Genomic DNA, 12,468 nt, shown 5'->3' on the forward strand with positions numbered 1-12,468 from the left:
TTCCTGAAGCCTTAGGAAATCCAAAGAAAGCAGCTTTCATGCTCTTCTAGTTTCGGTAACAAGAAAAGATTCCCATTTTCCCTACTTTAAGATACACCACCAAAAATGTCAAAGCAAAATCAACGTGCATTTAAGTTGGATCACAGAAAAGCAAATTATATCTTCATAACTGCTGTTCGCTGAGGTAGGTATTGAAGCTACAGCATCTTCCCTATTGTTGGAAGTTGCTCTTACATGCAATTAGTGCCAAGATCAGTTGAAGAGTCTCACTATCTGACAGCACTCCTCAACCCACAGGCAGGCAAACTGAGCATCTTCAATCATCTGTGTCTATCAGGTTATCCCAAGTGACGGCATAGTGGGCATACTTTAATAGGGTAGGTAATAAATACTGCTCCCTCTTCAGAGAACAGTTATCACAGACAGCATCTTGTCATTCATAGGACATCCTCAGCCCCGCAGTAAAAGTGCAAATAGAAATGCAACTACTTGTGTGACAGAGAAAATGAAGCAGAGCATCACAGCCTGAAAAAACATCCAACAGGGTCTGCTTTGATAAAAAACAAGTGCAAAAATTCCTACTCCTTTAACAAAAAAAAAAAAGAGAGAAACGAAGTTTCAGTACTCGCTTCAATCTAAGTCAAATGACAAACTTGAGTATCTTGAAACTTCTCATAAAATGCCTGAAGTACAGCTGGGCTTAACTACATCTAGGCATGTACTCAGGATTTCAAAGTGTCTAGAGCTTCTTCTAGGACAGGTAGTGCTTTCCAAAAAAAGTCAGTCACTTTATTACTCAGTTCTGTTAAGCCTACCAGCAGCAGCAGTCTCAGCAGGATGGGATTTCTGTACTATTAAGTCAGCTCAGGTAGAGCTGGAGGATGTGGCTCCTGAAAGAGCTGACTTGTATAGTCCCCAATGGCAGGTAAAGCTCTACGGAGATAATCTGCATCTTCTACAGAAGACATGAAAATACTACAGAAAAACAAAACAACAAACTCACAGCTCTTTTCCAAAAAAAACGTGGTGCTAAACTTCTTACAGTGTATCTGCTTTTCTCCTTTTTTAAAAAAGAAGAAACAGCAACTGACAGCGTAAATAAGAGGTTATGGAGAACTCAGAAGCAGCTGATGCTATGGCATGCAGAGCTGTTTGCTGAAAGCTGTGCAACTAGTGGTAACATTATGGCACCTGAACCAGCTTTACTGAAACTCTAATGTATTTATTGCTAATAGCAAAAAATAATCCAGGTTCTTTCAATAATTTGCTAGTCAACTCCATAACTCTTTATATATGGCTTGCAAAACTGCATTTTTAGACATTATTTAAATCCTGCCTTTTAATCTTAATTCATACTTTGTCAAGTGATACAAGGCAATGCTTGAGAAAGCTGCTGTAAAGTGTTATTGCTCTAAAAGATAATAGGTTTCAAAAGGTATGTATGTGTAAGTTCAGAAACTTAAAGCTCATTTAAGTTTATTCTCTAACCTCAATTAGACATCCAATACATTTGCTTTCATGTTCAGCATTACTAATAAGCTCTTAGCAATTATCTTATAAAGAACTGATCTATAAAGAACAAAGGATATATTGGGAATGTCATAACGAGTTTCAGCAATATTTAAGAACGGCTTTAAAACAACTTGACATAATTGGATATACACTAAAATAATCACACAGCAAGCTTTTGAAACAAATCAGAAAACTTGCAAGAAATGCAGCACTTCTCCAATGTGGTGACCCCAATTATTGCAGAGTCTAGGAAAAAAGCTAAAAATATATGAACAATAAAATAAAACACTCTACCACAAACATAGTTTTGTCAATAATACCTACAGTTTTGAAGAATGACAGCATGAGAAAATAACCATAAAAATATACTAGTGTTATAAGTATCAGCAGAGATCCTGTCATAACTGCACAGCAGGTAAAGTTTACGAGGGACCTTGAACGCAGACATAGTTACTGTCCTAGATGCTTTTTTTCAATTTTATATAATATATAGATCCTGCTTACAGAGTTCTTTATCTCTTCTTCTAGCTCCCTCAAACACACTTTAAACATTATAGAGTATCACATACAATCATTAAGCACAGATGGAGAACTACAGGTTTACACAGGTAGCATATAACTACTGCAAGCTAAGCTAGATTTTCAAAAACAACAGAAAAAAACCCTAGATATCGGGTTGAAATAATTTTGGGAGGATCGGCAAGTTAAAAATTAGTTGTTTCTCCCCAAAGCCTCATAATTATCATTACTATCAGATGACAAGTAGATTCTGTTCCTGAGTTTGATTTTGTGTTCCTGCGATAATGTAAATACATGCCATACTCACAGATTCATCTCCATAAATACGGAAATTTGGAAATAACTTCAATTCTGCCCTCTGTAAAAGAAATGTACGCTAACCACTGCCAATAAATTGACTTTCAAGCTTGCTGTGACTTCAGCTTGTGGCTAAAAGAATATGCACACCAAATCGAAAGTCAACTATATTTACTTGTTTAGTAAATTGACAGCTTTATACTATGTTCATCATTACTATGTCTGCATATTCCTCTCCCACAACTTTTCATCACAGAAAACAGTTAGTTTCCCATACATAAAAATCTGCCAACATAAGCCCAGATCATCTTAATTCTGGTTTCATTTCAGCCACTGCATTCAGGTTTCCGGATCGATCTCTGGATTTTTTTTTTCTCTGACTTTCCTCGTTGCAATCCTGGGTAACATAATCTAGAGCCCACGTTTCCAAGTGGCTGCATGCAGTAGCTCCCTAACCTCTATGCTGTGCAACTTGCATTGCTCGTACCACAAGGTCTGGAGCATGGTGACGATGATTATGTCCAAAAACTGCCCTAAGGCAGTGACAGACTTTCTCAGGCACAAGTTCAAGTTGCTGCTCAAGTCCAGTTTGGTGGTCTTTTTTTTTTGGGGGGGGGGAAGCTGGTTGTGTTGACAGATCACTGAGTCAGCTAGCTCATTTTGTATCTAAGACCTGCACGTGTCCTGAGTGTGCATGTACGTATGTACACACGTGTGACTAGATAAAGAATATGCATCACTATTCTGTTGCTATTTAAAACCCCACAGCCACCCAGTCTCCATATTCCAGCATTTTCTGAGTCTGGATCTGAACTTAACCGCACTGAAAGAAGCAAATGCCGGGGACAATACCCAGCATCAAGAAGGCATCCACCTCTAAAGCTGCATATTTTTTCAGGGCTAGGGGAGGGAGATGGTAGATGCTACAAAAGAGGTTAAGATGAAAGAGCAAGTGTAGCCAGCATCACAGTCTTGAAGGCACAAATGCAGAAAGTTGCTGGGTTTTTTGTTCATTTCTATTTGCTAATGAAGTTCAAGATCAGAAAATATGTTCTGTTACCACAATGACTAAATGTCCTTAACCAAACTCAGGTGCCAGGTGTCCCTCCTGAAGTGTTCCAATCAACCAGGCTATTACAGTGCTGCATTATACAACTAAATGGGAAATTCATTCCAAGACAATGATGTGTTTACCTTTACATGGAGATTAGTTATAGAAGCACTGTCAGCACTTAAGGCAAACCATTCACAGTACATTAAGAGAGGCAATTAGAGCAAAAACCATCTTCAGCATTATTGTTCTTACTAATTAGTAGTAGTCTAGAGACCCAAGAACATCAATAATAATACGAGCAGTGAATTTGTATCCTCAGCTTCCAGGGAAAAGAAAACAACTAAAATACATATTTTTGTCAAGAATTGAAACATGTATATTTAACAAGATATCATCTACATTAGCAGCCCCTTGGGGGTTTTAACAAAACTGTTCAAATAATTAGAGCACAGGCTCTCACTTTTCTTCCTTTCTTCCTTTCGCACTTACTATTTTTAATACTGTACACAAAATCCTTAGAGGCACAGAAGTAATGGACACAGTTTTTTTCAAAACAAAGCCACTCTGAATGCCCTACCTGATGCAACTCGTAACAGCCGCCTTTTCAAAATAAATGTTTGTCAGAAATTAATTAAACAGTTTTTACCTGGCGCAGTGCCTCAGATTATCAATCACTCTTTGAGGAGGGACCAAATTCTTCAAGGACTGAAGAGGGGAGTGGGGGAAGGGATAAAGGCAGAACCTGCATGAGCATACACACAGGTTTAGGTCTTCTGCCTAAGGGTACGTACCTTCCCACTGGCCAGTCAGCACCAGAGCCCTGTTAATGACAATATCAATCTCTCTGGCACCATATTCCACAGCCAGCTTTATTTCAGCCACTCGCGTTTGTAGAGGCATCTGTCCAGAGGGAAAACCACCAGCCACTAGGAAGAATGGAGGGGGGAGAGAAAAGCTGCTTTATAGACAGACCATAAAATTGCATATGCCTCTAATATATCAAAAAGTTTGTAATCTATACTTTTTTTTTCTTTTTTTTATCCCAGCCATAGATTCAAAAATCTAATGGCACTCCATCCTTCCCTCTCTTCACTGACAAGAAGTATTAGCTGTTCCCTTTGTCCAGTATTTTGTGTGATGATAACTGTATCTTGCAAAATGGTCTTCATATGCCGTCCATATTCCCAAAGCTCCACTCATACACAGAGCATATATGCTTTTTTAATTCTGTCCTATTCTTTTAAGCAGTATTTCAAGTTAAATCCCAGTAATACTTTTAACAGCTAAATCACAGTATAGTAAAAGTTGTTTGCAGTGGGGTCTATTTAAAATTACCTGTATAATGTTTTAGTACAAAACCCCAAAGTAACTTTGGAAGTTGAACAAATAATGGGCTTGCTTGAAATTCTCTCTGACACACAAATGTGTTTGTTAGTATTTATTTTTCCCTATACAACAATGAAATAAACATATCAAAAAAATCCAGCAGACATGGGTACCACTGTGAACCACCTGATCTATCTTCAAAGTTAGCCCCTGCTTTGAGAAGGAGGTTGGAGCAGATGACATCCAGAGCTCCCTTGCAAACTGCGTAATTATAGGATTCTATTTCTTGCTTTTTGCAAATTAAAAACTTGTCGCTCCTGTGCAGTGACTGAAGACTATTAGAAGCAAGAGTACAAGTCCTGATCCTGCAGATGCTCAGCAGACAGCAAGCCTTGCCTCTGCACACAGTGTCCCTGAATTCAGCTTGTAAGATTATACTAAAAAGCCAAACAACTGATGGGGGAAAACTGTATCAGAACTCTTTAAATATCACATTTCAATTCTATTATTAACAGCCTCTTGTTGACTAATGATTGTCCAAGGAGACACTGATACTTGTCTTAAAGACTTCTGTGAAGAACTTGCAGCAAAACAGACTTGCCATAAGCTTGAACTGAAACAAAACAAAGGATTATAGCAAAAGCAAATCCTTCACTCCATTCCCTTCTTTCTACCTGCTACCTTTCTACTTGATGCTCCAAAACAAGTCCCAACTTTCACATTTTACTACATTTATACCATCAGAAGATTTAATCAGGTATAAGTCTCTTATCTGAAAATAAAGCTCTTACCTGAAGCTACTGGTATGTTACATCCTGCAGCCTTTAGGGCATTAACGGCGTCAGTGACTCTAGTAGGATATACACAGACGGCTGCAACAGTAATACCTGCAAGAGCCAGAGTTCACTTTTATATGAAAATGTACATCATAGTCTTAAGCACTCTCCATATTAAGAACATGTATGCAGTGTTGGCACTTCCCACTTTTGTGTTGCCACAAGGATCTCCAATACCTCTGCTAGGGTCACCTGCCTCATGGCTCAGGCAGTTCAGGTGGCTCTCCACACCGCTGCCTCCTGCGTGTTCTTTCACCTCACCCTGCGACTAAGTTTTTATTATCAGGAGCTAAAACACCAGTATTTTTAATTGACAAACTCACTGCTTAATGGAAACACGTACTGTTAAGACATGTTTAGACAGTGATTTACTGCCAACCTATTTCCGTCCTTGCTGGCCAGCCCAAACCCAACAGGAGCTGAGCTCTCCTTATGCAAAGGCAGCTCTACTGCATTTCTGGTTAAAAACATATTCTCTCAAAGTCTCAGATAATTGGTCTAATATTTAATACTTCAACCATCTTTAGGTCTGTAAATTCAAGTTTTTTAAAAAGAAGACTAATCTTTGTTTTCACATGTATGGCTAGAAATCAGATTCCCCTTTGGTGTTACACTATCAACCAACCCACCAATGCCTGTGTAAAGCTCAACTCAATAGTAAAAGCATAACCCAAATGTCACAGAGTTCCTTTTTGCTAGAGCTTCATCAGGCTAATGCCAGAAGTCAAATGATATTCACCGACACGTCACTGATTTAGTACACCAGGAAAAAATCAAAGGGGCTGCTCAGATATGAAGAGGGTTTAATGGATTTCAGGTTAGCATAACTGTTTTCCTGGGCTGAAAAGACATCTCCTAAACTAATTACTGAAATAAGCAGATGAGAGATAATGCTTTCTGAAGGAAAAATATGAGATGCTTAAAATTGTGGAAGGCATCTTTTCCAGGAGCCAAAGTGGCAGGCTCTGTAGTTATACAGAGAAACAGCAGCTAAGCATGAAATCTGAAGTAGTCATGCTCCCCTCTTCTGCAATTTAGCAAGGACATCAGCAGATTAACGAAATACTCGAACAATTAGTTTCACCCTAGTGCACTGTTATTAAAAGACATACAGAGGTTACACACTTATGGCTTCCATATCAAATCTGCTCATTAGACATCATAAATTAGAGTGCCTCCCTGAGTCCCTGCTTCATTTTGGTTCCTCAAAAGAATGTTTTTTTCTCTCCTCATATTCTTATATCACCTCAAAGTTGTGGTGAGGCCACATCTGGAGTATTGTGTCCAGTTCTGGGCTCCACAGTACAAGAGGGATGTGGAGCTGCTGGAGAGAGTCCAGCGCAGGGCTACAAGGATGATCAGGGGCCTGGAACATCTGCCCTATGAGGAGAGGCTGAGGGAGCTGGGCCTGTTCAGCCTGGAGAAGAGAAGGCTGAGAGGGGATCTAATCAGTGTCTATAAGTACCTCAAGGGAGGCAGTGAGGAGGATGGTGCTGGCCTCTTCACTAGAGGTAATGGCCACAAACTGAAACATCAAAAGTTCCACAGGAACTTAAGGAAAAATTTCTTGACAGTGAGGGTGACAGAGCACTGGAATAGGCTGCCCAGAGAGGTTGTGAAGTCTCCTTCTCTGGAGATCTTCAAAACCCGCTTGGATGCAGTCCTGTGCCACATGCTCTAGGTGACCCTGCGTGTGCAGGGGGTTGGACTAGATGACCTCTAGAGGTCCCTTCCAACCTTAAGCATTCTATGATCCTATGATTCTATGAAAGGAATCGATATTTTGGAGCTGGACCTACCATAATTGCTTCCATGGTAGGAAGAGGCCATTTTTACATCTGAAGACTGCAAAATACTGAGGAAATGTGGACATCTCCCCTACAAAAAAAAAAAAAAAAGAGACAGCCAAAACCAACATACCTTTATCATGCATGTCCATGGCTTTCAGGAGATCCTCTCTGATGGGATGCTTAGCTTTGTAACACATTCTGTGAACATTTGAAGGAGTATCATCACCTGAAAGAGTGGTAAGGTCCATGCAGGTGACAGCTTTGAGTAGCCAAGCAGCCTATACAGTGTGTGAAAAAAAACTGTATTTTAGCTTATTTTTCCAAAACCAAGGTGCTTTAGAAGTTCTTGGAATCAGAAGATTGGATATCACTGAGAATCAACTGCACTTCTTAGAAAATAATTGACCTCCAAGAATCAGGAAACATATGTGATGTAACATGGAAGATATGCAAAGAAAGGTTTATGTGGATGGCAGAAATTTGTTCATGTCTGAAGCAGTTATATAATGGTGGAGAAGAGATTCAGAATCAAAAGTCCGTTGTCTCATAACTATACTAACTCACTTCTAATTGGATCAATCCCAATTTTTGGCACACAAATTTTGGTGGAAAAGCTAGGTACCAAATAAGAACAAGGCAGATGTTTTTAGCTGGACAAACAGCATCTTGTTTCACATTTACTTCTTTAACACGAAGAAAAAACACTTTCTATCGGAGTAAGTCCATTATTATAATATGCTTCCCTCTGTAGTGTGTGTCTTTCGGAGCATGTATAATGCCTGTAAACATATATATACGCTTCCAAAGGAACCTAGGTTTGTGACTGCGAATAAACAGATGAACATGCACATCAGTGCTAGAAAAGCATGTGTGCTTGAGATCGAGTCTCCAGACGTCTTCACTTTGTGAGAAACTGAGGTAAAAAAAAAAAAAAAAAACACCTGTAATTACTTGGTGCAAAACAAAAGGATTTGTAATATTTATTGAAGCATTTCCAGCGAGTTCTCATTTACACGGACAGCTTCAGTAAAAGCTAACATCCCTTAGCGCGCATTTGCTCAACAAGGGAAGAGCTCGTGCGGAGCAGGAGGTCTGTAAAGCAGCATCCCGTGGCGACACCTCCTGGCCCTTCCGCTCCCTGACATGGCTCCTCAGGATGTGCACCAAAACTTCTTGTTTCTGCACGGAGGTATTGCCCTGCAAATCCAAACGGGCTGCCCAGTCTGCAAATCCTTCACACTTGGCTGATGGGACCTTTCCTTCTGAATCTGTTTATATTAGTAAATTAATTACATCAAAATTTGTTTTTGGGTTCCTGAACTTCACTAATGTTACAGGAATGACTGTTAATGGCTTCTAGTCTGGTAAGTTTGACTGCTTGTTTCTGACTTCTAATTTTACCTTGTAACACAGATTTTTCACTGTAAATGACTTTCAGTTTCTTATGCTGGATTTTTTTTTTGTCCTTCACTCGAGGGAATTTTTGTCTCATCTCTTAAGACATGAATCATAAAGTCATCAAGACAGCAGTAGGAAGAGAGTTCCAAGAACTGGTACAAAACTGATTTTTTGCAGGGTTTTTATAAATGTGTGTTTTGAAATACAGGCTTGAAAAATTGAATCTGTGGTGTTACTTACAATCAAAACACGTAAAGGTTCAAATTCATATCTGAAAAAAATGGCACATGACTATCCTGCAGTGACAGTGTTGAAATAAGGCAGAAGTACTTCTGAAAATAATCTCATGGTATTCTTCACAGTCAGTCTACACTTGCATAGCTCAAGAGCAGCATTACCATGTAGGAAGGTAGAGATGTGTTTGCAATGGCTAAACCTTTGTTCTACAGCTGTGTTGAAGGAGTGACAGCACATGCCTTTCTTCCAAAGATTCCCTCTTTGTAATCAGAGTGGCATTTTCTGTTCATCTGGTCTTTATATGGTCACTTCTGCCAAATCAAAAGAAGACCTCTTTTTACCTATGGTGCGCCTGAAGTATCTGAAGATAGCCAAGGTGAGGAAGTGCCCTTGGGATTTTATCACTGCTTCCCGACCTAGAGCCAAAGCACTGTTAAACTCAGTATCAAGCAACCTTGTATGTGTAAGAAAGTCTTGGGAAATGCTGAACTAGTATCAAACCTTCCTCAGCTTGGGTCCGTTTCTTATTTAATCATAACATTCATAGCTATCAGGACTCAGCATGTGGCCATGACTCTCCTGCTTCATTTCACAGCCCCGAGGTTTAGACTTACAGATAGGGTTTAGCAGGCACGGTGTTGAAGGGTTTACAGTTGGACTCGATGATCTTGAAGGTCTTTCCAAACATAATGATTCTATGATTATTACCTGACCCAATGTGTTTGCATCAAGATCCCTGTGGAGAAAACTGCAGTGGACCTTGGGTCAGCTGGGACTTGGGTCGGGAGGACAGTAACAGTCAACGGAGGCTGATGCTAACATTTAAGACACTGAACAGGAGCATTCAATGAATGCAAGCCTCAAAAAGCTTAACTGAATCACTCGTTTTACCAGTGGCTTACATGAACTTCCTTTACACGAAGACTGACAGTAACCAATCACTTACTTACTATATCTCAGCAGTTGAGAAGTCAGCCCCCTTACCATTCGTTTCCTCTCCAGGCCCACATTGAGCTAAGAAGTACTGAGTTTTGGGTAATAAATGGTTAAGCAAAAGAATTACACATGTTGGGTACCTTTAAGTAAAGAATGATTATCAAGGCTTAGGTCAAACTTGACAGGGACCGCGATCATATCTTACCACTTCAGAATTAAAAAATAAGAAGGCTGGCTGCAGAGAAATCTGTCTGGGAAACAGAATAAATGGGGTAGGATAGTAATATACAATTTAATCCTCTCATGAATAAAGATGACTTAAATTCATTTGTGGTTTTGCCACTCATGAGTTATAAGGTTTTTAACTTGTTTGGATAAATGCATCGCCTTATTCCATCCCATCATCATCAAATACAAATTATTAAAATAAGACATGGACAAGCACAATCTTTTAACTGTACATGTATCTTGAACAAAATTCAATATTGCAGCCTAGAGAAGGAGACTGACTGCTTTAAAAATACAGGAACAGAATGCATAAAAAGAGCACTTACTCGCCAATTACTTTTCACAGTTCTCTGCTCTTGAATTCGTTCTACATGCCTTTCAACTGCAGCTCGATTCACATACACTTTTGAGATCCAGCCAAGATCTGGTGGAGAAGGAAAAAAAAAAAGAGAGAAGTCTCAGCTATATTTGTGCTCTTTTAATATATGGTGTGGGACTTCAGAAGAAAGTTGGAGCTCAGTTCCAGTTTTCTGAAGACAGTGTTGTGCTCTTATGTCCTTGTAAGGGCTTGCATACTTCTCATCAGTCCAAAATATCATAATGGCACAAACTTCTGTCAGGGATGGTCTATAAACTGGGTGCTTCATGCGGCAGGTTTTGTTTGCCATTGCAACTGCATTACTTCCCTGCAGCTGAGAGATGCTATATTGGCACTCCTGGACTATAAAGTCCATTACAGATGCAGTAGCCATCACATGCCTAATAGCCTCCTGTCATTGCTCACTGATGGAGGAAAATAACATTTTTTCAGTCCTTGGTCGTTCTGCTTACAACCAGCATCCAACAGCATTTTCTGTGCACATACAAATTTCTTCCTTCTACAGAAATTGTATCTCACACAGCCACCAAAACCTCTGCAGAGACCCTTGTGCAATAAAGCATCTGGATTATTATCTAGAGCTAATTTTACTCAATTTGCTAACTGGACTTGACTAGCTGCAAGTTTACAAAGGCATTTAATTCTTGGACAAAATACCTGCTTGGAAACCATCCAGACACATGTCCTCCTTAGAGCACTTATTTTGCTGAGTGCTCCAGAGGACTCAGAGCAGCATGTTCAAGGCATGAACTCATCCGGATGCCCACTGTGGACAGCCTGGCCCTCACTTTGAGTGAGTTTCATTATCCACAAGCCATAATCAGAGGCAGAGAGAAACATTTCTGAGAAGTCTACTTTTGAAACTGTCCAAAAAGAGAAGCAGCTAGAATGGACGCCTCTGAAAAGCAGGTAATTGAGTATCAAAAGAGAACTGAAGGTGCAGCTCCCTGAATCTTGAAATTTCTGCTCAGTATGAGAAATCAAAGGTATAACTTCACATGAGAATGAACTTAAACTCAAGTCCTCCCACTCAGAGAACATAAACAATTAAAGAAAAAACTACATCATCTCTGATAGCCCAAACCATAACTAGTTCTTTTAAATATTAATTATAATTATATAACTAAGCCATGAAAACACTGTGAAGATATTAATCATCAGCAACCAATCACTACCATCAATACCAATGAATTGCCAATTAAGGACAGTATACAGACACAGATTCACATGATTAAAAGATATGTAATAATTCTGGGTGACATGATTTGTCATGAGTATCTCATCTCTGGGAGTCTTCTTCATTACAGTTTTGAACTTGCAGTGTAATACTTAGAAGAAGTGAGTAGCCAAAAACTTAGTGATTCCCAATTTCTTAGGGAAATCTTGTCTCCCCCACAGCAACAAAAGTAAGCCAAATAAAGAAAAGGGCATTAGGAATTTTCCAGGTTTCCACTAGAACTCGGTATCGATCTCATCGTATAGTAAAAAAGGAGGAGCTTGCCAAGTTGCAAAACAGCTGAGCAGCAAACCCATATTAATTCTCTTTACCTGGTAAGTCACGGGCTTATTCATTTTGTTTCAAATGCAAGAAGCTCATTTGACATGCAGAGAGCAGCTGAGAAAAGCTGTTGCTACAAAACCTATGGCAAGAACCTCCTTTGTGCTTTAATTTCACTAATAAATGGAAACCAAACACACACGGTGTAATTACAAGCTGCTGAAACCTCTGCAGTCACTTTAAGGTTGAGCTTCCTAAATGGTCAGCACAGAGCGCATGTCACTTCCCAGCTGCAGCTTACAAGCAATTGTTGACAAAGACTTTGGAGGAAGAGAATAAAGAAAAAAAAAGGTTTTATTTTTATTTGCTTGTTTTTAAAGGAAACACAAACCTTGTGCTGTGATTCTCCTACTACATGCCAAGGACTCAGCTGGAACCATCTGATAACACAGTTATCA

General features: G+C 39.5%; 1 protein-coding gene across 1 annotated transcript in view; it reads right to left on the bottom strand.

The window, feature by feature from the left end:
* Window positions 1-12,468, bottom strand: part of DERA (deoxyribose-phosphate aldolase) — a 45,761-nt gene that overhangs the window by 27,909 nt on the left and 5,384 nt on the right. Inside the window, exons 2-5 of the mRNA XM_010214307.2 lie at window positions 10,460-10,557; window positions 7,465-7,612; window positions 5,500-5,595; window positions 4,174-4,308 (exon numbers count right to left, since the gene is read on the bottom strand). Of these exons, the coding sequence (XP_010212609.1) occupies window positions 4,174-4,308; window positions 5,500-5,595; window positions 7,465-7,612; window positions 10,460-10,557 (477 nt within the window). The remainder of the gene's footprint in view (window positions 1-4,173; window positions 4,309-5,499; window positions 5,596-7,464; window positions 7,613-10,459; window positions 10,558-12,468) is intronic.

This window comes from Tinamus guttatus, unplaced genomic scaffold, assembly GCF_059628265.1.
Source record: "Tinamus guttatus ecotype Peru unplaced genomic scaffold, ASM5962826v1 Tinamus_guttatus_pri_ptg000308l, whole genome shotgun sequence".
NCBI classification, from domain to species: domain Eukaryota; kingdom Metazoa; phylum Chordata; class Aves; order Tinamiformes; family Tinamidae; genus Tinamus; species Tinamus guttatus.